The sequence below is a fragment of the Mastomys coucha genome, unplaced genomic scaffold, assembly GCF_008632895.1.
Source record: "Mastomys coucha isolate ucsf_1 unplaced genomic scaffold, UCSF_Mcou_1 pScaffold14, whole genome shotgun sequence".
NCBI classification, from domain to species: Eukaryota; Metazoa; Chordata; class Mammalia; order Rodentia; family Muridae; genus Mastomys; species Mastomys coucha.
The window spans coordinates 123,260,622-123,281,016 of NW_022196896.1; the positions used below are offsets into that span (position 1 = coordinate 123,260,622).

The window sequence follows — 20,395 nt, forward strand, 5'->3', positions numbered from 1 at the left end:
TCCAGCTTCTTATTTTCTTATACACAAAGGTTTATTATCTAATCTGTTTGGCCCACATCTGATAACTCACTGCTGAGAATTTTTCATCATTGGCAAACTGAGGGACCTGGTTGACCCTAACTATATTGCTTATGTAGATGATGTGCTTCTATTTCAAAGTCAATATTAATCCATATTTTAAAGAAAGACTATGCCTTTTTGTCACAGGTTTTCTCTTTGCGGTAAATGGGAAGCCTTACTTTGGAGACCAAGAACCTGTGCAAGGATTTGTGATGAACTTTTCCAGTGGGGAAATTATAGATGTCTTCAAGCCAGTTCGCAAGGTATGTTCACACACTGCCTAGTTGAGTTTTTATAAGACATTTAAAATAAGAATATCAATATTCAGTTTTTAAACATAGAAGATGTGCCAACTTTCTTGGATAAGTGGATAGTCATATCTTGTCATGATATTTACTTAAAATAAATGTCCTTGTCTTTACCTAGACTGTCCATATTTCCAGATGAACATTGGCCTTCACAGTTCTAACCTTGCAGTAGGATTGGCATACGATGGCAAGCTTAAACTGACCATACTTAGCAAGTCAATATAGATGCATTGACTGGCAGATGATGGATGGACAGACAGATATTGTTTTCCTAGTTTTATTCAAGTAGTGAAGAAATCACATTGTAAATGTACTATTATAATTCTCTTTAGCACCAGCAGGCAGCTCATTTTTTTGTTGTTTTCTTTTTTCTTTTTTTTTTTGTTATTGGTAGTACTAAGACTTTAAAAAATAACAAGAATTGAACACAGTGTTTTGTAGAACCTGTTCAAATTCTAAAGACTTGGCTAGGTGAGTGGTTAAAGGCTCCACAGTAATTTGCCACTGTCTATTTTAACAGTACTTTTTACACACACAGTGACCACTGCTAACTGTTCCACGAGATTCTGTCTCCCCACTGTACTGTACACACAGAATAATTGTCAGGGCGATGACAGTATCCACACACACTGCAGGCATGTGCCAGGGGTGCATCATCTGTAGAAAAATCAGCCTGCTAAAAGGCTTTGTAATTATATGAGGTCCCATTTGTCAATTCTTGATCTTAGAGGATGAGCTATTGGTGTTCTGTTCAGGAAATTTTCCTCTGTGCCTATATGCTCCAGGCTCTTCCCCACTTTCTTTTCTATTAGTTTCAGTGTATCTGGTTTGACGTGGAGGTCCTTGATCTACTTGGACTTGAGCTTTGTACAAGGAGATAAGAGTGGATCGATTTGCATTCTTCTACATGCTAACTGCCAGTTGAGCCAGCACCATTTGTTGAAAATGTTGTCTTTTCTCCACTAGATAATTTTAGCTCCTTTGTCAAAGATCAAGTGACCATAGGTATGTGGGTTCATTTCTGGGTCTTCAATTCTATTCCATTGATCCACCTGCCTGTCGCTGTACCAATACCATGCAGTTTTTATCACAATTGCTCTGTAGTACAGCTTAAGGTCGGGGATGGTGATTCCACCAGAGGTTCTTTTATTGTTGAGAATAGTTTTTGCTATCCTAGGATTTTTGCTATTCCAGATGAATTTGCAAATTGCTCTTTCCAAGTTTGTGAAGAATTGAGTTGGAATTTTGATAGGGATTGCACTGAATCTGTAGATTGCTTTTGGCAAGATGGCCATTTCCACTATATTAATCCTGCCAATCCATGAGCATGGGAGATCTTTCCATCTTCTGAGATCTTCTTCAATTTCCTTCTTCAGAGACTTGGAGTTCTTGTCAAACAGATCTTTTACTTGCTTAGTTAGAGTCACACCAAGGTATTTTGTATTATTTGTGACTATTGTGAAGGGTGTTGTTTCCCTAATTTCTTTCTCAGCCTGATTATCTTTTGTGTAGAGGAAGGCCACTGATTTGCTTGAGTTAATTTTATATCCAGCTACTTTGCTGAAGTTATTTATCAGGTTTAGAAGTTCTCTGGTAGAATTTTTGGGGTCACTTATGTATACTATCATATTATCAGCAAGTAGTGATAACTTGACTTTTTCCTTTCCAATTTGTATCCCTTTGATCTCCTTTTCTTGTCTAATTTCTCTGGCTAGGACTTCAAGTACAATATTGAATAGGTAGGGAGAGAGTGGGCTAGACTTGCCTAGTTCCTGATTTTAGTGGGTTTGCTTCAAGTGTCTCTCCGTTTAGTTTGATGTTGACTACTGGTTTGCTATATATTGCTTTTACTATGTATGGGCCTTGAACTTCTAATCTTTCCAAGACTTTTATCATGAAAGGGTGCTGGATTTTGTCAAATGCTTTCTCAGCATCCAATGAGATGATCATATGGTTTTTTTTTTTCCTTTGAGTTTGTTTATGTAGTGGATTACATTGATGGATTTCCATATATTGAACCATCCCTGCATACATGAGATGAAGCCTACTTGATCATGATGGATGATCATTTTGATGTGTTCTTGAATTTAGTTTGCAAGAATTTTATTGAGTATTTTTGCATCGATATTCATAAGGGAAACTGGTCTGAAGTTTTCTTTCTTTGGTAGGTCTTTGTGTAGTTTAGGTATCAGAGTATTTGTGGCTTCATAGAATGAATTGGGTAGAGTGCCTTCAGTTTCTATTTTGTGGAATAGTTTGAAGAGTATTGGTATTAGGTCTTCTTTGAAGGTCTGATAAAACTCTGCACTAAACCCATCTGATCCTGGGCTTCTTTTGGTTGGGTGACTATTAATGACTGTTTCTATTTCATTAGCAGATATGGGACTGTTTAGATTGTTGATCTGATCTTGATTTAACTTTGATACCTGGTATCTGTCTAAAGAATTATCCATTTCATCCAGGTTTTCCAGTTTTGTTGAGTATAGGCTTTTGTGGTATGATCTGATGATTTTTTTTTAGATTTCCTTAGTGTCTATTGTTATGTTTCCCTTTTCATTTCTGATCTTGTTAGGATACTGTCTGTGCTCTCTAGTTAGTCTGGCTAAGGGTTTATCTATTTTGTTGATTTTCTCAAAGAACCAGCTCCTGGTTTGGTTGATTCTTTGTATAGTTCTTTTTGTTTCCATTTGGTTGATTTCAGCCCTGAGTTTGATTATTTCCTGCCATGACTCCTCTTGGGTGAATTTTCTTCTTTTGTTCTTAGAGCTTTCAAATGTACTGTTGAATTGCTGGTGTATGCTCTCTCCAGTTTCTATTTCGAGGCACTTAAAGCTACGAGTTTTCCTCTTAGGATTGCTTTCATTGTGTCCCATAAGTTTGGGTATGTTGTGGCTTCATTTTCATTAAACTCTAGAAAGTCTTTAATTTCTTTCTTATTTCTTCCTTGACCAAGTTATCATTGAGTAGAGTGTTGTTAAACTTCCACTTATATGTGGGCTTTCCATTGTTTATGTTGTTATTGAGGAGCAGCCTTAGTCCCTGGTGACCTGGTAGGATGCAAGGAATTATTTCAATCTTCTTGTATATGTTGAGGCCTGATTTGTGACAATTATATGGTCAATTTTGGAGAAGGTACCATGAGGTGCTAAAAAGAAGGTATATCCTTTTGTTTTAGGATAAAAAATTCTATAGATATCTGTTAAATCTATTTGTTTCATAACTTCAGTTAGTCTCACTGTGTCTTTGTTTAGTTTCTATTTCCATGATCTGTCCATTGGATAGAGTGGGGTGTTGAAATCTCCCACTATTATTGTGTGTGGTACAATGTGTACTTTGAGCTTTAGTAAAGTTTCTTTTATGAATGTAGATGCCATTGCATTTGGAGCATAGAGGTTGAGAATTGGGAGTTCATCTTGATAGATTTTACTTTTGATGAATATGAAGTGTCCCTCCTTATCTTTTTTTGATCACTTTAGGTTGAATGTCGATTTTATTCGATATTAGGATAGCTACTCCAGCTTGGGAACATTGGCTTGGAAAATTGTTTTCCAGCCTTTCATTCTAAGGTAGTATCTGTCTTTTGTCACTGAGGTGGATTTCCTAAATGCAACAAAATGTTGAGTCCTATTTATGTACCCAGTCTGATAGCCTATGTCTTTTTATTAGAGAATTGAGTCCACTTATATTAATAGATATTAAGGAAAAATATTGTTGCTTCCTATTATTTTTGTTGTTAAAATTGGAATTCTGTTCATGTGGCTAATTTCTTTTAGTTTTGTTGGAAGATTACTTTCTTGCTTCTTCTAGGATGTAGTTTCTCTCTTTATATTGGAGTTTTCAATTTATTATCCTTTGAAGGGCTGGATTTATGGAAAGATACTGTAAATTTGGTCTTGTCATGGAATACTTTGGTTTCTCCATCTATAGTAATTGAGAATTTTGCTGGGCATTTGTGTTCTCTTAGAGTCTATATGACATCAGCCCAGGATCTTCTAGTTATCATAGTCTCTGGTGAGAAGTCTGGTGTAATTCTGATAGGTCTGCCTTTATATATTACTTGACATTTCTCCCTCACTGCTTTTAATATTCTTTGTTTTGTGCATTTGGTGTTTTGACTATTATGTTGCAGGAGGAATTTCTTTTCTGGTCCAAATTATTTGGAGTTCTGTAAGCTTCTTGTATGCTCATCGGCATCTCTTTTTTTTAGGTTTGAGAAGTTTTCTTTTATAATTTTGTTGAAGATGTTTACTGGCCCTTTAAGTTGGAAGTCTTCACTCTCTTCTATACCTATTATCCTTAGGTTTGGTCTTCTCATTGTGTCCTGAATTTCTTGGGTGTTGGGCTAGGAGCTTTTTGCATTTTGCATTTTCTTTGACTATTGTGTCACTGTTTTCTATGGTATCTTCTACATCTGAGATTCTCTCTTCTATCTCTTGTATTCTGTTGGTGATGCTTGCATCTATGGCTCCTGACTTCTTTTTTTTTTTTTTTTAAAGATTTATTTATTTATTTATTATATGTAAGTACACTATAGTAGTCTTCAGACACACCAGAAGAGGGCGTCAGGTCTCATTACAGGTTGCTGTGAACCACCATGTGGTAGCTGGGATTTGAACTCATGACCTTCCAAAGAGCAGTCGATGCTCTTCCCCACTGAGCCATCTCACCAGTCCCGGCTCCTGACTTCTTTCCAAGGTTTTCTATCTCCAGAGTTGTCTCTCTTTGTGATTTCTTAATTGTTTTTACTTCCATTTTTAGGTCCCGGATGGTTTTGTTCAATTCCTTCACCTGTTTGGTTGTGCTTTCCTATATTTTTTTATGAATTTTTATGTTTCCTCTTTAAGGGCTTCTACTTGTTTACTCATGTTCTCCTATAATTCCTTAAGGGATTTTTTTGTTTCCTCTTTAAGGGCTTGTACCTCTTTACCTGTGTTCTCCTGTATTTCTTTAAGGGAGTTATTCATATCCTTCTTAAATTCCTCTATCATCATCATGAGGTATGCTTTTAGATCTAAATCTTGCTTTTCCAGTGTGTTGGGGTATCCAGGACTTGCTGTGGTGGGAGTAGTAGGTTCTGATGATGCCAAATAGTCTTGGTTTCTGTTGGTGAGATTCTTGTATTTGCCTTTATCCATCTGATAATCTCTGGTGTTAGATGTTCTTGCTGTCTCTGGCTGGACCTGTCAGCCTGTATCAGCACTTCTGTGAGATCAGCTCTCTACCCTGGTAGGGCCTGTGTGCAGCAGGCTGTGGATCAGCCATCCCTCCTGGGTGCAGATGGATGAATGAAGGCTGCAGCTTCTGTGGCCTGTGCCTCCCAGCTGGTCCCACCTGAGACCCAGGGTCAAAGCACTCCCTGGAGAGAAGCTCTCCACTTGCGGGAAAGGTGTGCAGAGAGGGTTGTGGATCCACTCTCCCTCCTGGTTGTAGGCAGAGGTAGAAAGGATCCAGTCCCAGCTATCCTGCCACTTCTGCTGCTTGAGCCTCCTGGCTGGTCCCTTCTTAGAATGTCAGTGGAGAGAAAATGGTGATCTCACTTGAGACCTGGGGTCAGAGCACTCCCTCTACCATGGCAGTCTTTAGAAACATTTACATCTGAATGTTTGTTCCCTCTTAATGTTAGTGTAAGGGTAATAAGTCAATAAGACTAATAAAGATGGTTTCATTCTTCTGTATGGACACTCAGATAACCTAACACCATTTGCTGAAAATACTCTCTTTTCTCCTGTATGTATTTTTGGCATCTTTGTTAAAAAATGAGATGGCTGTGATGGTGTGAGCTTAAGTCTGGGCCTTCTGTTCTATCATCTTTCTTTTCAGTGAACACCATTGGAGACAGAGGCACGGGACTGCTCGAGGTGCCCAAAATAAAGGTTAAATGACAGCAATAACACTTATGTCCCCACCTCTAAGGCTTAGGGAATGCTGCCAACGAGGGAGCAGAAAGAGCTAGGGGATAGGTAGAGGGGCTAGGAAATATATCCGCTGGGCATGAAATGGCTCTTCCAGTCATAAGCCCAATGCTCCTGTGCTTGTCTACACAGGCTACTCGGGAATTGGCCCATCCTCAGTACTTAAGAGTACTGTCTGCTTCTGCAGAGGTCCTAAGTTCATTTCCCAGCATCCACATTGGTGGCTCATAACCACCTGTAACTCCCCGTCCAAGGACATCGTGCCCATCCTTGGCCGCCTTGGATGCTGTGCTCACATAAACATACCTACGCTCAGACACAGATATAGAAAAGCAATTCTGATATAATAAAAACTTAATCTTAAAAAGCAGAATGGACCTGTTTACAGCTAAGCATAGATGGAGCAGCTTCATCGCCACTATTGGTGCCCAACTGCTGATTTAGTGGCTACTGATGAATTATGGGAAACAGGGCATTACTGCCATCAGCTGTGTAAGCACTCATGTGTCTGCCAGGCTCCAGTGGAGAGTTCAAACCCATAGCTACATAGGTAGCCCTGACTAAACTGATTGTGTCTCAAAACAAAAACAGATAAATATGGTAAATATGGAAAGGGGATGTTAGTGAAGGAGAGATGGTGGGAGGGATATGAGCGAGCTTGAGGGCAAGAGTAACTCAAATGCATAGGACATATGTATGAAAATGTCTGAGGAGGCATTCAATAATCAGTCTTTTAAAGACAGGAAAAACATGAAAGAGAAAGTAAACACAAATAAGTCACAAAATACCAAGTTCAACTGCCCTGAAAGAAAAAAAAAATACACAACTTAAGAATTTTTAGTTTTTAAAAGAATGCCAAGTCAACAGTGCAGGTCTTCTTCACTCTGCTCAGTGTCTAGAACTGTGTCTAGCAGTCAAGACGTCATGAACAACTGCTGTTGGCTAGGGTGGCTTTGGTGGGAATTAAGGTCACTTTCGTTTGAGTCACATGCCGTGCCCAATTTTCTGCCGTTCTGTAATGGATCTAAGTACAGCCTCATCCCAACAATAAATGTCTTTGCATTTGGCAGCACTTTGACATGCCTCATGATATCGTGGCGTCTGAAGATGGAACTGTGTACATTGGAGACGCACACACAAACACCGTGTGGAAGTTCACCCTCACTGAAAGTAGGTTGGACTTTGTTCACTTGTTCATTTTTATACTATTTCTGTCTGTAGTTCCCATCTGTTATATTGTTTAAAATGGGAAACAAAAACATTTGCTTTTGATCTCCTTTTTTTTTTTTAAACATTGGGACTAGGAAACAGGGATATAAGGGAGTTTGGATTTGGGGTTCAGCACGTGTCTGACGTCTTCGGCTTTCTCTTCCTTGTACTACAAAGGACAGAGAAATGAAGAGTGATGAGAGTGGAAGGAGGAAGGGATGGGGTCCTTATTTGGTATCTATTTCAGGGATTAAATACGTTTTTAAATGTAGAGAGAGGGTTTTTTTTTTCTTTTTCCTGGCAGTCATTGCCTTGTTTCCAGAGACACTCCACAGGAAATTTTTGATGTGTGAAGTAATGTCTGTTACATTAAAAGCCAGTGTTACTTCCAGCTTGGTTACAGAAGGAAGAGACAGCTTTGGCAAGTCAGAGGTTGACTTGCTGCCACAAGATATCACCCCATGTGGCTCTCTGTAGTGCTGTGCTTCAAGGAACAACAGCATCCTTCCCTGACACTTAGGCCTCAGAATCTAGCCAGTTAGTGTAAAATTGCTAGGTTTTGGAGTTGGGGCTGGGGAAGGAGATTCAAGGGAACACTGGAATAGATTACTCTATGTTAGGCTTATAGAGTGGTTTCAAGGGGACATGGAGCTGGATTATTGAGAAGTAAGGCGTTTGTTAGAAAAGTTATTAATGTCACGAATAGACAGAAGAGAGGACCTTCATGACAGACGCTGAAGAGAATTCAGGTCAAAGCACCAGAGATAGACAGAATGGTATGGTCTCAGAAGATAGGAAGTAGAGTCCTTGAGGCAGCAGTGGGATCTGTTATGACTGTCAACAGAAGGGTGAGGTTTCCACAACAGGGATCCCTCAGCCATGCTCTCTGAATCCCAGGCAAGAGTTAGAGGAAAGGGTAGGGAGCAAGATAGATGGCCAAGATCCATTTTAACATTCACTCATTTCACAAATGAGAAAGGGCCCCAGGTTGTCTGATAGCCAAGGACTCACTGTGTCTCAGTCAGTACCTGAGCGTATCTGGCAGAGGAGATTGCTACAGATATTGTAGCCTGAGCAGATGTTGCATGCTGGCACTGTGTTTTTGCTAGAGTGTTAGAATTCTTTCACTTCAGTATGGACATCATTAAAAGTACACTAAGCCTATCCCCTGATTTCAGGCTATAAATCAAAATGTTCCTTATCTGAAGTTCACTGACTGTTTACTTGGCCAAAAACATCCAATACCCAGAAATGCCTTTTAAATATTTTGGAGTCTAAGCAACAGGAGATAGTAGTAATTAGTAAAGAATTTAGAGATGATAAATTTGAGGTTTCAAAAGCTGCAGTAGATAGTTATATTAGGTAAAGGGTTAGTAAGGACATGAAAACGTGATTGATAAAATTATGTCAATAACAGCATAAATTCATGTCATAACAAGGAAGAAAAGTAAAATCAAGTCTACAAACTTCAATCAGATATAATGTACATTTTATGTCTCAATTTGGTCACTACTATATTCATTAACCTTTGAGTTTTGAGTTAATCGCTGAGTGACTTTTAGTATTCTGAGATAAGAACCCAATTAGATTATAATGAACATAGATTCTACCAGTAGGTATCTTGGCAAATGTGACAAAACTGCTCATCAGGAAAAACTGTATTCTGCTCATGATTTCAGAGGGTTCAGGCCTTGGTTGTTTATGAAGAAAATCACAGCAGCAGTGTTGTGTGTCACAAGGGAGTTTATGATCAAGAAGCAAAAAGGGGATAGAGGGATGGGTCACACAAAAACAGCCCTGAGTCTTTTGAGGCCTACCACCTATTTTTCACATTGCAATAAAGCTATCATATCAATTTCATACTGAAAATAACACAGGATTAAACCAGAGTCCTGGTGACCTCAGGACCTCCAGAAGTAACCTAACAGACATGCTCAACCCTGTTTTACAGCTCCTGTAAGGGGTTCATAATCCAATGAGGACTGGAGCAGGGGGGTTGGGGGGGAGGAAGGGCTGCAGCCTAGGCTACCCCAGAAGACTCACTCACCTTTTCCCTGCAAAATCTGCATTCAGCACCTGTACTTTCAACAAGGAACCTGAAAGCATGTGCAAACCAAAATAAAACCAAAGATAGATAATCCTCAAATAACTAATAAGTTAGGATTTTTAGAAAAAGAAAAAATATATATATATATATAGATATACACATATACATATGTACACATGCATATTATTCATATTATATAATATATAGCATATTATATATATTATATAGTATACATATTATATAAAATATTTACTATATCATAATATATAATATATAGTATGTATAAATATATACAAATATATAATGCATATTAAATAAATATTATATCAAAAAATATATATTAAATACTTTTTAAAGATGGAAAAGGCTGTAGAAATACGATAGCCTTTTTATTTCAAATAGCAATTTTTTTGTATTTTTGTAACACCCTAGCGTTAAAAATTTGTCTTCGTCCCATGAGAAGAACTATCAAGGTACAAGCCAGCAGCTTTTTTAAGCTCTACAAGAGAAACAGGAAAAATAATTCGTGTGTGTGAAAATTCTATGTGGTGTGGATGCACCCCTGGTCCCTGATTAAAAAGCAGTACAAAGTAGTATAAAACTTCAAGATAAAAATCCTTCAATATAATCGAGACCAGAATAAATCAGGGAAGTTGGACTTCTGGCCTGGGGAGACTGTGTTTGCAGTCTAGTGTTTAGTCAAATTCATAGAAGACTGCTGTCCTGCTCGGCCCCTCTACTGCTGTGTTAAACACTGACCAAAACTAACCAGGTTAGGCAGTGTGCTTGATTTGTATTTTTATTAAGTCACTGAGGGAAGAAACCTGGAAGCAGGAACTGAAGCAGAGACCACAGCGGGGTACTGTTTTCAGCTTGCTTCCATTCCTTGTCCAGCATGGCTCCTTTCGTAACCCAGAATCACCTATCCCAGGGTGGCGCTGCCCACAGCCAAGCTGATGGAGCAATTCCCCAACAGAGGTTCATTCGTCCAAGGTGACACTTCCATCAAGGTGACAAAAATGAACCAGCACAACCCGTGTTCCATCATGGCAGTGTTCTAGAATTGTCTGACCCTCCCACCCCCAGTGAGGAATTGCCCCCACACACTTCCAAATTAATAAAGGAAAAAGCTCTTTAATTATACCAGGTGACTGGCTCTGGCTAAGGCATAAAAGAGAGCCAGCCTGTAACAGAAAATGTTACCAGTTCATAGAAGTCTTAGATTGATCTATTCCACAAACACTGCCATCCTTTCATTCTAGTCCCCAGCTAAGACTTTGAACAATTTAAACACAGACAGGACACTGCAAGGCTGGCTACATACATTAATGGGAGATTTGCACAGCAAAGATAAGATAGTGTCTGAATTCTTTCTTATGTGCACCAGTGTTGCTGCTGTTACCAAGAGCTGTGACCCAGGATCATCTCGCACGCTTGGCAGAATTGTCCTTTTTCTAGTGACAGCGCCGGGGGTTTGTGGTAGAACAGGACTTAAAGGTGGGGTGACCCTGTGCGGTTCCCATGAGCTGCCCACTAGGATTGCACTCTTTGTTAGGGGAATTGAGCCTCATTGGAGCTCAGTTTGGGCAAATGAACATTAACCAGCAGAAGTGTTTTCTCAGCACCCCTAAGATAAACTTCAGTAATGGCACTGAAGTTTTTTCCTCACAGTTTTTAAGAAGACTGGTTAGTATACTACTTACCTTTCTGTCAGATCTTAGTCAGCACACTGTGAAATTCTACTTTGCATAAATTAATAATCTAAGCAAGCTTATTAATAAACCCCAGAGTAACCGTTTGTCACTTCAAATTTCTTACGCATCAGTAGAAACAGCCTTCACTCTAAGACGTTGTCCAGGTGCAAACCGTGTAAGCAAGGGAGTGGTAAAACCACTGAACTGAGCCACTCCATTCCTTGGGTAGAAAGAAAGATCTACTGGGGATCAAACTGCCAAAGCTATCTCTGGGGCCGGGAACACAGGGAGTAAGTAGTGAAATGGTGGAAAAGCGAGTGGATTGTACCTGACGGTCAGCAGAGAGGGGGCCTTTGACTCACACAGGCTGCTCAGATTAAGTAGGAGTTAGACGCTCTTGTCCTAGATAGTTGACCTTTGCGAGCAGATTGAGGACGTTTCTGGTAAACAGAGATGCCTGAGGAATGTGGAATTAAGCTTCTGTTTACCCAGTAGCAGTCCTCCATTTACCAGGTCTGAGACCTTCTGTTTAGGACATTGTCACCAGCCCTGCCCTCCAGGAGAGGTGGGAGGGAGTGGGCGGGTGGGGGCGTTGCAAACAGAATTTTGTCACCAGTTCTGCCATTTGGACCTAACAAGCAGAACTACCTGATATTTCAGAAACAATGTAATATTATGAATTCCTAAAGGAAGGCCCTATTCTGAGTGACTAAAAACAGTACCTCAACTTACCTGAGAAGGTTTTATAGAGGATTCATGAACTTGACCTCTAATTAGACTTTGGAAATTTATGCAACTGAATAAAACTGGTATCAAGGTTAGGTTTTTAAATGTTCTTTTGGAGGATTCTGATTCTTCTCTCTCCCTGTTGTGCTGTTACAGAAATGGAGCATCGATCAGTTAAAAAGGCTGGCATTGAGGTCCAGGAAATCAAAGGTTGGTCAGAGTCCTTTCTCAACTGTGAAACCAAAGCTATTTTGTTGGATTATTTTTGGGCTCTTGATTGCAGCTTAAAAATTATCAGGCTAAAAATATATACTGTGGTAAATCACTGCTGCTCTCTGTTTTATGCTGAGCCCTTAAGCCTGCATGCCGTGCTTCGGTGTGTGTTGAAGGAAGTAGTCCTAAGGACCTCCTATCATCACTGCTTCTCAGTAATGGAATATGGATGAAGACTTAAGAAATCTATAACCCATGAGCAAGAGATACACAGAAAGGAAAATATGCTGCTAGTCATATTGGGAAGTATTTTTGACTTTATGTAAGGTAGAAAAAAAATGTTTGTATGCTAGAAAAGCCTGCATGAACTCTCATGTACACAAGGGAAAAACCTTAGTGGGTAATTTCTATTTGATAGGAAACCTTGGCATGTCCACCAGCTCTTGTCATCCTCATACCTCGCAGCCAACAAGATGACTGGGAGCTTTGTAAAAGGCGATATAGTAAGCCTGAGAGAAATAACAGGACACCTGGCCTCAGGGACGTCACTGCACACACCCTCACGTCCTCATACATATTGACACACAGTATCTAAAATGAGCTTAGCTCCCGGTGAGTGGCTACTATTCCCATTCAGAATCTCTCTCAAATTCCTTTTCCCTACCTGGAACCAGTTTGAGTTTGTGCTTTTTTCTACAACGTGTAGGCTTTTGACTAGTGTCTGTGTATTAAGGATTCACCATGCTTTAAGTCATAAACCAATTCCATTCTTCAGATTTAACCCTGGGGTGACTGCACTCCAGGCATCTTTGTTTTCTTGCTCATGGAAATAGATTGGAAAGACATGTGAAGAAGCCAGAAGCAAAAGGAGGTTGAGGAAGGCAGAAAGGAAAGGTAGTGGCAGGCTCAGCTCAGGCTCAGCTCAGCATCGTAAGAGCGGAGATAACATTGCGGTGAAAATAAACTGCACTACTTGGCATTTGTAGAGATTCTACCTAAGGGACAATACCGAGTGCTATTCCTGTTCCTCGAATACACGAGTCTTAAATCATTGCTATTTACATAGTATTATTGATGTTATGTTTATCCCCAAATAAGGGTGATATAAGAGATATTGCTGTTAATAACAGCTATTATTGGAATACTCTAAATGGATGATACGAAAATTATTAAATGTAATCATTGTATTAGCCGTGTGATATATATCTTACACATGAGGAAATAAGGATGGCTATCACTAAGGAGACAGGACATGTTTAAGTCAAGTTTTAACTGCAAGTTTGTTTGATGTCAAATCCTGTGCTATTGATACATCAATCCAGTCACTGTAAATTCTTCCAAGAAACACAAGTTAGGAATGATTTGCAGCACATGTTGAAATCTCTAGAATTTTAAATGATTTCAATCTGTGTCTGTTTAAATCTGTTCGACTAAAACATTCTTGATGGTAATATACTAGTTAGCATGTTGAGAATGTCCTGACCTCTGACCTCACCTTGGCTGCTGGATGAAGAGAAAACAATGAATCCATTTGGATAGAAAACCTCCCTGTCTTGTGGCAGAACCCAGAAGTCAAAATAATAAATTTTATTAAAATGTCTGCCTTGAAAGTCCAGTTTTTCCAATCGGGAAAATCCCAACTCAAATGGAGATACTCTGCTCCTCCAACCCAAATAATTCTCATCCTTTTATAGGATTATATGTGTATTACAAAAGAAATACACATCATGCTGGATCTCTAGCGACTATTGCTTATCAAAACTATGAAGCTAACCTTTTTAACAAAGGCCAAAGCAAATTCATAGTTGGCAGCAAGGGTGTTTATTAATTTTATAACTCTAAAAATAAGTTACGTTTGATGATACTTCTCTCCACGAGTGTTCATGTAAGTGACCAATTATACCAAGGTTGCAGAACCACATTTTAAGGGAGTTTCAGAAATAAGTGAAATAGGTTTAAAATTTCAAATAGACTCACTAGGAATAAAATGCATAGCTCACTCCGTCCCTGTGCCTGGTGAAAGTGACAATCGTGATCAGTCTCCAAATAGAGAAAAAGAAAAAGAAAACAAGCTGTCAAGTGCACCGAGCCTCTTAGGCCTTATTGAGGAAAGCCTTTGTAACGGGCTGAGAGGCGAGGGTGGACTGTGCGTGAAAATGCAGCTCCTGGATGCTGCATATAGCTCTCATGTTTTCCGAAGTTGTGTGCTACAGTGTTTTCTAAACTCTTCCTCCTTTGGTTGTATCTGTTATGAGCTAGGTAACAGTTGCTGTATCACCACATTAAGAATGTGTCTCCGTTTCTGTTCATTATTCCAACTGTTTTGATTAAAGAACAAAGTCTGCACGTGGGTGCCAGGGAATGGGGAAGATTTCAGGTCTCTACACACACACCTTGACTTTAGGTCTACACACACACACACACATACACATATTAACATACATGCAAACATGCATGCACTCAGCTCCATGCATGACATCAGTTATAGCACTGAAAGAATCAGTTATAGAACTTAAAGTTAGTGACACAGCAACGAACTTGCTAAGTTCCATGCCACTGTAGACATTTTTGGCTTCCACAGTTCTGATATTTTGGATGTTATCTACTGAAAACATGATCATTCTAACACTTGGAACAAACTGAAATGTCTTTATGATTTAAAAGGTTTTTTTTTTTTGAAAAAAAAAAAGGATAGTCTTAAAATGTCTTATTGAAAAGACAAACAAATAGATAACTAAACAAACTAACAGAGCTATCCAAATGCTGTGTGGTCACCCTCACAAAGGAGCACAGGTAACCCCTCCATTAGGAAGCTTGGCTTTGGAGGAGAAAGGAAAGTGCCTCTTGCCTGCCACTCAGCTTTCAAAACCACGTTTATTTCTGTATGCCAAGAGATGCTTTGACAGCTGCTGGTTTTATAAGACTGCAGGCATTGGTGTTCTAGACAGGCTGTGTGTGGCATCTCATGCACTGGGAGAGCATCGTGTTCTATTCCCCTTTGTCTCCAGAAACTCAAGCATAGGCTAATTTTAGAGTCTTTACACCTCTTCACACCTGTTCACCAGCGATGCTCCAAAATATGGGAGCATGTAATAGAGAAATTTCAGATAAAGACTGAAAGAATGCAATGTGGACTATGTATTATTCGAATGGGATTCCTAGGCTCTTTGGTGGTGTTGTGTTGGATTTTTCATTTTACCTACCTAGTCCCCTTGGAGCAGCAATATTGCTTTTCTTTCTAAGACTCAGATATTTAAAACGAACCTCTTCAGAAAAAAATAGAACCCTTTTAGGACTCGAACATACTTCTGTGTATTTCAAATGTTAGAAAGATCAAGAATTTTTAGTAGATTATATCCAAAGTACCAGAACTGTGGGAGGCAAGAATGCCTCAAGTGGTATGAAAGTTAGCACGTTCATCATCGTGTCTCATCTGCTTCCTATGAATGCTAGGGTGAGTCAGTCTATAACAAACATCATCTGTGGGTCTCTGCACTTAGTATAGCTCAGTCCTGGCTCTGCCTCGTCAATGACACAAGGTGTAAATTGGCATAAGCATTTTTGCAAAAGCAGGAAGTTACAAATAGAAAAGACTGGCTAATAATTCTGCTAGTGTATACAGCTTTCGAATAGAAGCAGACCTTTCTTGTAAAGACAATGCACACATTCTTGAATACCAGGATACAAATATCTCTTGTGATATTTAACCCCATGGTTCCATTTGTGCAACTTAGTTTTTTCTGTTTAAATATGGAACAAGTTTAATATAAAATAATTACGTCTATGTTTTCTATGGTAACAACGAAGATGGCGGAACAGTGGTCAGGTCTGTGAACCAATTCTTTTTCTTCCATGCTCTTCAAATTTTGAGAGCCGGGCAAGTAAACATGTAAAAATGTGGTCTCTGCTTTTGTAAAGAAGAAGGAACAACGTGAAGACTTTAAGGCTGTCAGCAAAATGCTAACAGTAGTGCTTGCTCATAAGCTTTGTGTGGATGAAAGGAGACCAAGGCCAGTCCAGTGCAAGTGCTCAGTGACTGTGGCTGAGATTGGGAAGGAAGATAGCTCAGAACACTGAAGTAAAACGTGTCAGTCCTCCATGCCTTTATATCATAAACTGGACGTGAAGTGTCCTGAAGACACATATGTCCAACAAGCAGTTAAACCATCTGCATGAACAGACATTCACCAATTGTCCTGATTGTGTTCAACCATCTATTCTTGCCAGTTTGTTGAGGGCTGGGGTTCTCTGCAGCCTTCAGTCTATATTGTATTGAAACAGAATCATAAAGTAGAGGATTAAGACTCTGGAAGCCTTTTAGCAGACATGAGTGTAACTTCTCCTGGCTAAATTCTTAACTTGCTCATGACAGTTTGCTATACCCAGAGACCCACATGCTTCTTGGGGGTGGCTCCAAGTCCAGACTCATTTGAAGTCAATAATTATTGCAGCCCCTGCAGTAGCTTCTATAGCTTCATTGGATCTGTTTCTCAATGGTGTGTTAGGCCTGATAACTACCCAGCTCCTCAGAAAGTTGATAAGCTATATTCATTACCAATAAAATTATATATATTGCACTTATACTTTGCTGATAACCATATATAAGACCACAAAAGGACAGTTGATTTTTGTCTTTGGCAGTCTAGAATTAATGTCTATCACTATATGGAGAGTATTAAAACTTCATAATACATAAAAGTGATTCAGAAACTAAAGATATAATGAACCAAATAGTTATTAAACACCTTAGTTTGTGACCCACATTTAAATCTAACAGTATTGTGAAGTAGATTATATAACAGATAACTAACTTGCCCAAAGTTATTCAGCTAGTACACCTGAGCTCAACCATGATTGACTCCAGAATGCACACCAGCTCCTTTCTCGACACAATGAGGTGTGTGGTCTTAACCTTGTAAATGTGTCTTAAACTTGAAAAAATGCCAAGTGATATCTATTTTATAGACTTAAGAGGAAAGTGAAGGTGAATCAAAGGTTACCACTGGGAAGGCGAACACTATTTAGTAGTCATCATAACTGCTATCGACGTCATAGGTGCCAGCAGGACAACATGAGCCCCCACATCCAGTGCTCTCAACAAGTTCTCGGAGAACCATTGTTGATTTGACTGGGCAGGGGTGGGTGAGAGGGCTTGAAATATTTCAATCAGTTGCATACTATGCACTCTTCTTTCCCTGAAGAAGCCGAGGCAGTTGTTGAACCCAAAGTGGAGAACAAACCCACCTCCTCAGAATTGCAGAAGATGCAAGAGAAAGAGAAACTGATCAAAGAGCCAGGCTCGGGAGTGCCTGTGGTTCTCATTACAACCCTTCTGGTTATTCCTGTGGCTGTCCTGCTGGTCATTGCCATGTTTATTCGGTGGAAAAAATCAAGGGCCTTTGGAGGCAAGTAAAACGAGCCCCTTGAATTCAGAACCTGCCTTTGAAAGCATGTCTGGCCTAATTATCATCAGGAACCTCGTCCTGATTTGTCTGTTGGGTTTGATGTAGATTGGTTTACGTGCTCTCTACCTTCTTATGATATTATTGTCTGTGTCTCAAAAGGTGATTACAGTTAATATTGAATATAACGTAGGTCTGGAGCCTCTGAAATGTAGGTAGTTTGATTGTACTATACCTTCTCCCATTGCCTTGTAGCAGTTGACTTAAGCCTAAATCATATCACCATAGGAAGCTGTGAGGTTGTAGGTCCACTATAAATTACCTTGCAGATCAGGGAGAAGGACATACCTGCTAGTAGGAATGAGCCAGCGCTCACAATACTTGGGTTGGGTATCTTGAGACTGTGTTCTTTCCCCATCAGATTGACTCTAGCTTTTAGCTGCATGACATTGGGCAAGTTACTTTATCCCTCTAAACCAGTTTCTTCGTGGATAAAACAAGAGTAAAAGATGAGGTTGTGTAAAAATGAAGTAGCATAGTAATGGTCGATAAGCATTTATCAATGTCGGGGACCTACTATGTATCCAATACCATTAGCAAGTATAAAGAGTAATCTTGGCAATAGAGAAGTAAAAAGACATGACCATTCTCAAGACTGTGCTTCATCCAGAATCCCCATGACCTAACAAACCACTTGGTTTATGAATAGTCTTAAGCTTGAACATTAGCCTTTTCTAACTGAGCAAGGCAGGGTCCAATACCAAAGTCAATTTTTAAAAAATAACTGTCATAGTATAAGCCCTAGTGAGGCTATTCAAGTGATTAATTGATGCCATCCTTATATTGTACCTCTGAGTAGCAACCTCCAGGTCTTAAGGCAAATGTCTATAACTGTATGTGGGAAGGAATCTTCGGGGCAGTGTGGGAGGCAACATTTGGTCAGGAAAGAAAATCTGGTCTTGTTGAAGGTCCTGATAGCCATGGAAGGGACTCGGGTGCCCATGCGAAAGCCTTGGCACACAAGACAACACTGAAACTTGAACAACTGAAGGCTCCACTTAATAAGTTATGGAAGTAAAGATTCTTAGATTTTCCTTAGCTGTTGTATTTACTTCGAATAAATCTTTGAAAACAACATAGTTAACTCTTCCCTGCTCCCTGCCAAAAAAAAGACTATCTGAAACTATCGTAAGTATAAAGAAAAACAGCCAGGAAGCTAATTACACATAAGCTTTAAGAGAGCAGTCGTGTTGGATGTGGTATTTAATGGATGTGCTTAGGACAAATAGCAGTTCTTCACACTAGCAGTTCAATAAAATAATTGTTGAAAAACAAACAGAAAGAGATGAGTAGCTGAAACTCAGAATGCAGGTGATGCAGACCAGATGGTATATAAAGCTGTGATGTGATAACTACAACAGAAATTAGGAAGACACAAAGCCTTGTGCACGTGGCAGGACTCTGGGATACTGAACCCGGAAAAAAGATAAGAAGTAGCTTAGAGAGTCGGTAGAGAGAGGCTTATTTTCCTGTTTGCTCTTAGGGAAATGGCATTAAGCGATATAGGAAGGTAGCAACCCAGGTCAAGCCATAGGAAAGTGCCGTTGTCCCTCCGTGTTTTATTTAGGGACATTGTAACGCCATGCAGTTCTGTTGCATTGAATGGTCGATTAGCCTGCCACTATTTTCTAAGATTTTTTTTTCATTCCCAATGGATTTTATCTTAAGGTATTTTCAAAAACCCTCCTGAAGGATTTCCCTGATCCAACACACCCTGGTTGTGTATTACATTGCTCTTCCAAAAGCAGGCACAGAGCGCACATGATCGGCCAAGGAATGCACTGAGTCGGACATTTGGCTTTCTCACAGTTCTCCTCCTTTCTCTGCCTTGTTCTCTACCTGTCCGCTGCCACCTGCCTTTTAGCTCTCGTCAGGAAGCTGCCCTGCACCCTAATGCTTCTCTAAGCATAGCCAAGGAAGGAAGGAATGAGGAGTCCAAGGCAAAATGTGTAGGAAGAGACATACCACAGGGAGAGCAGGAATCCTTTGGGAGCTCTGCATCCCCATAAAAAGAGAAAATAATTTATCTTGGAGATGGGAGCCCTGGGGGAAGAGATTCGCTCACGGAAATTATTCAGGGTTTCCCTCCATTCCCATTCATTTAAGCTTCAGACCAAGACCAGCATCCAAATCCAAAATAGGATGGTCCTCTGCTGTTGACAGAAAGAGTAAAGCTTGGGCGGTGGTGACGCGCACGCCTTTAGTCCCAGCACTTGGGAGGCAGAGACAGGCGGATTTCTAAGTTCGAGGCCAGCCTGGTCTACAGAGTGAGTTCCAGGACAGCCAGGGCTATACAGAGAAACCCTGTCTCGAAGAGCCAAAGAGTAAAGCTTAACGCAGATATCCCTAAATGGTTGTAATAAAAGCTTCTGATTTTTGTATATAATATTTTGCTAACTTAATCCTATCCCAATAAAAATTGTTGATGTTAGCACAGTTTTACCATTTCATATAATGCACCCCCTTATATGTCACAGATAGGGAGAGATGAATATGATCCCTCATTTCTTGGAGGAAAAAAATTAAAAATTGAGGCTCGAGGCATGATAATGTCAAAATTACGGTTTATAAGAGACACAGACAAGAGTTCACCCTTACGTGCTTCTCAATCTCCACGATTTTCTGCCTTCTTTATGCTTCTCAGTAGCATATAACCCTTTTATAAAAAATTTTAGTCCCACTTGTAAGTTCCCGATTTTATGTTGACCATTGAGCCCTTGGATAAAGAAGGGTGAGAGACACATTTAAATATGGGCTTTTTTCT

The 20,395-nt window shown here is 39.7% G+C and overlaps 1 protein-coding gene across 8 annotated transcripts in view; it reads left to right on the forward strand.

Moving 5' to 3' along the window:
- Pam (peptidylglycine alpha-amidating monooxygenase) overlaps positions 1–20,395 on the forward strand; it is a 284,277-nt gene that overhangs the window by 263,020 nt on the left and 862 nt on the right. For 3 of the 8 annotated variants that reach the window (XM_031368547.1, XM_031368550.1, XM_031368546.1), the window contains 4 exons: positions 208–323; positions 7,351–7,450; positions 12,113–12,166; positions 17,371–17,574. In XM_031368547.1, the coding sequence (XP_031224407.1) occupies positions 208–323; positions 7,351–7,450; positions 12,113–12,166; positions 17,371–17,574 (474 nt within the window). Of the gene's footprint in view, positions 1–207; positions 324–7,350; positions 7,451–12,112; positions 12,167–17,370; positions 17,579–19,855; positions 19,874–20,395 lie in introns of all 8 variants that reach the window. The other 5 variants (XM_031368548.1, XM_031368551.1, XM_031368549.1 and 2 more) reach the window with 3 other exon arrangements.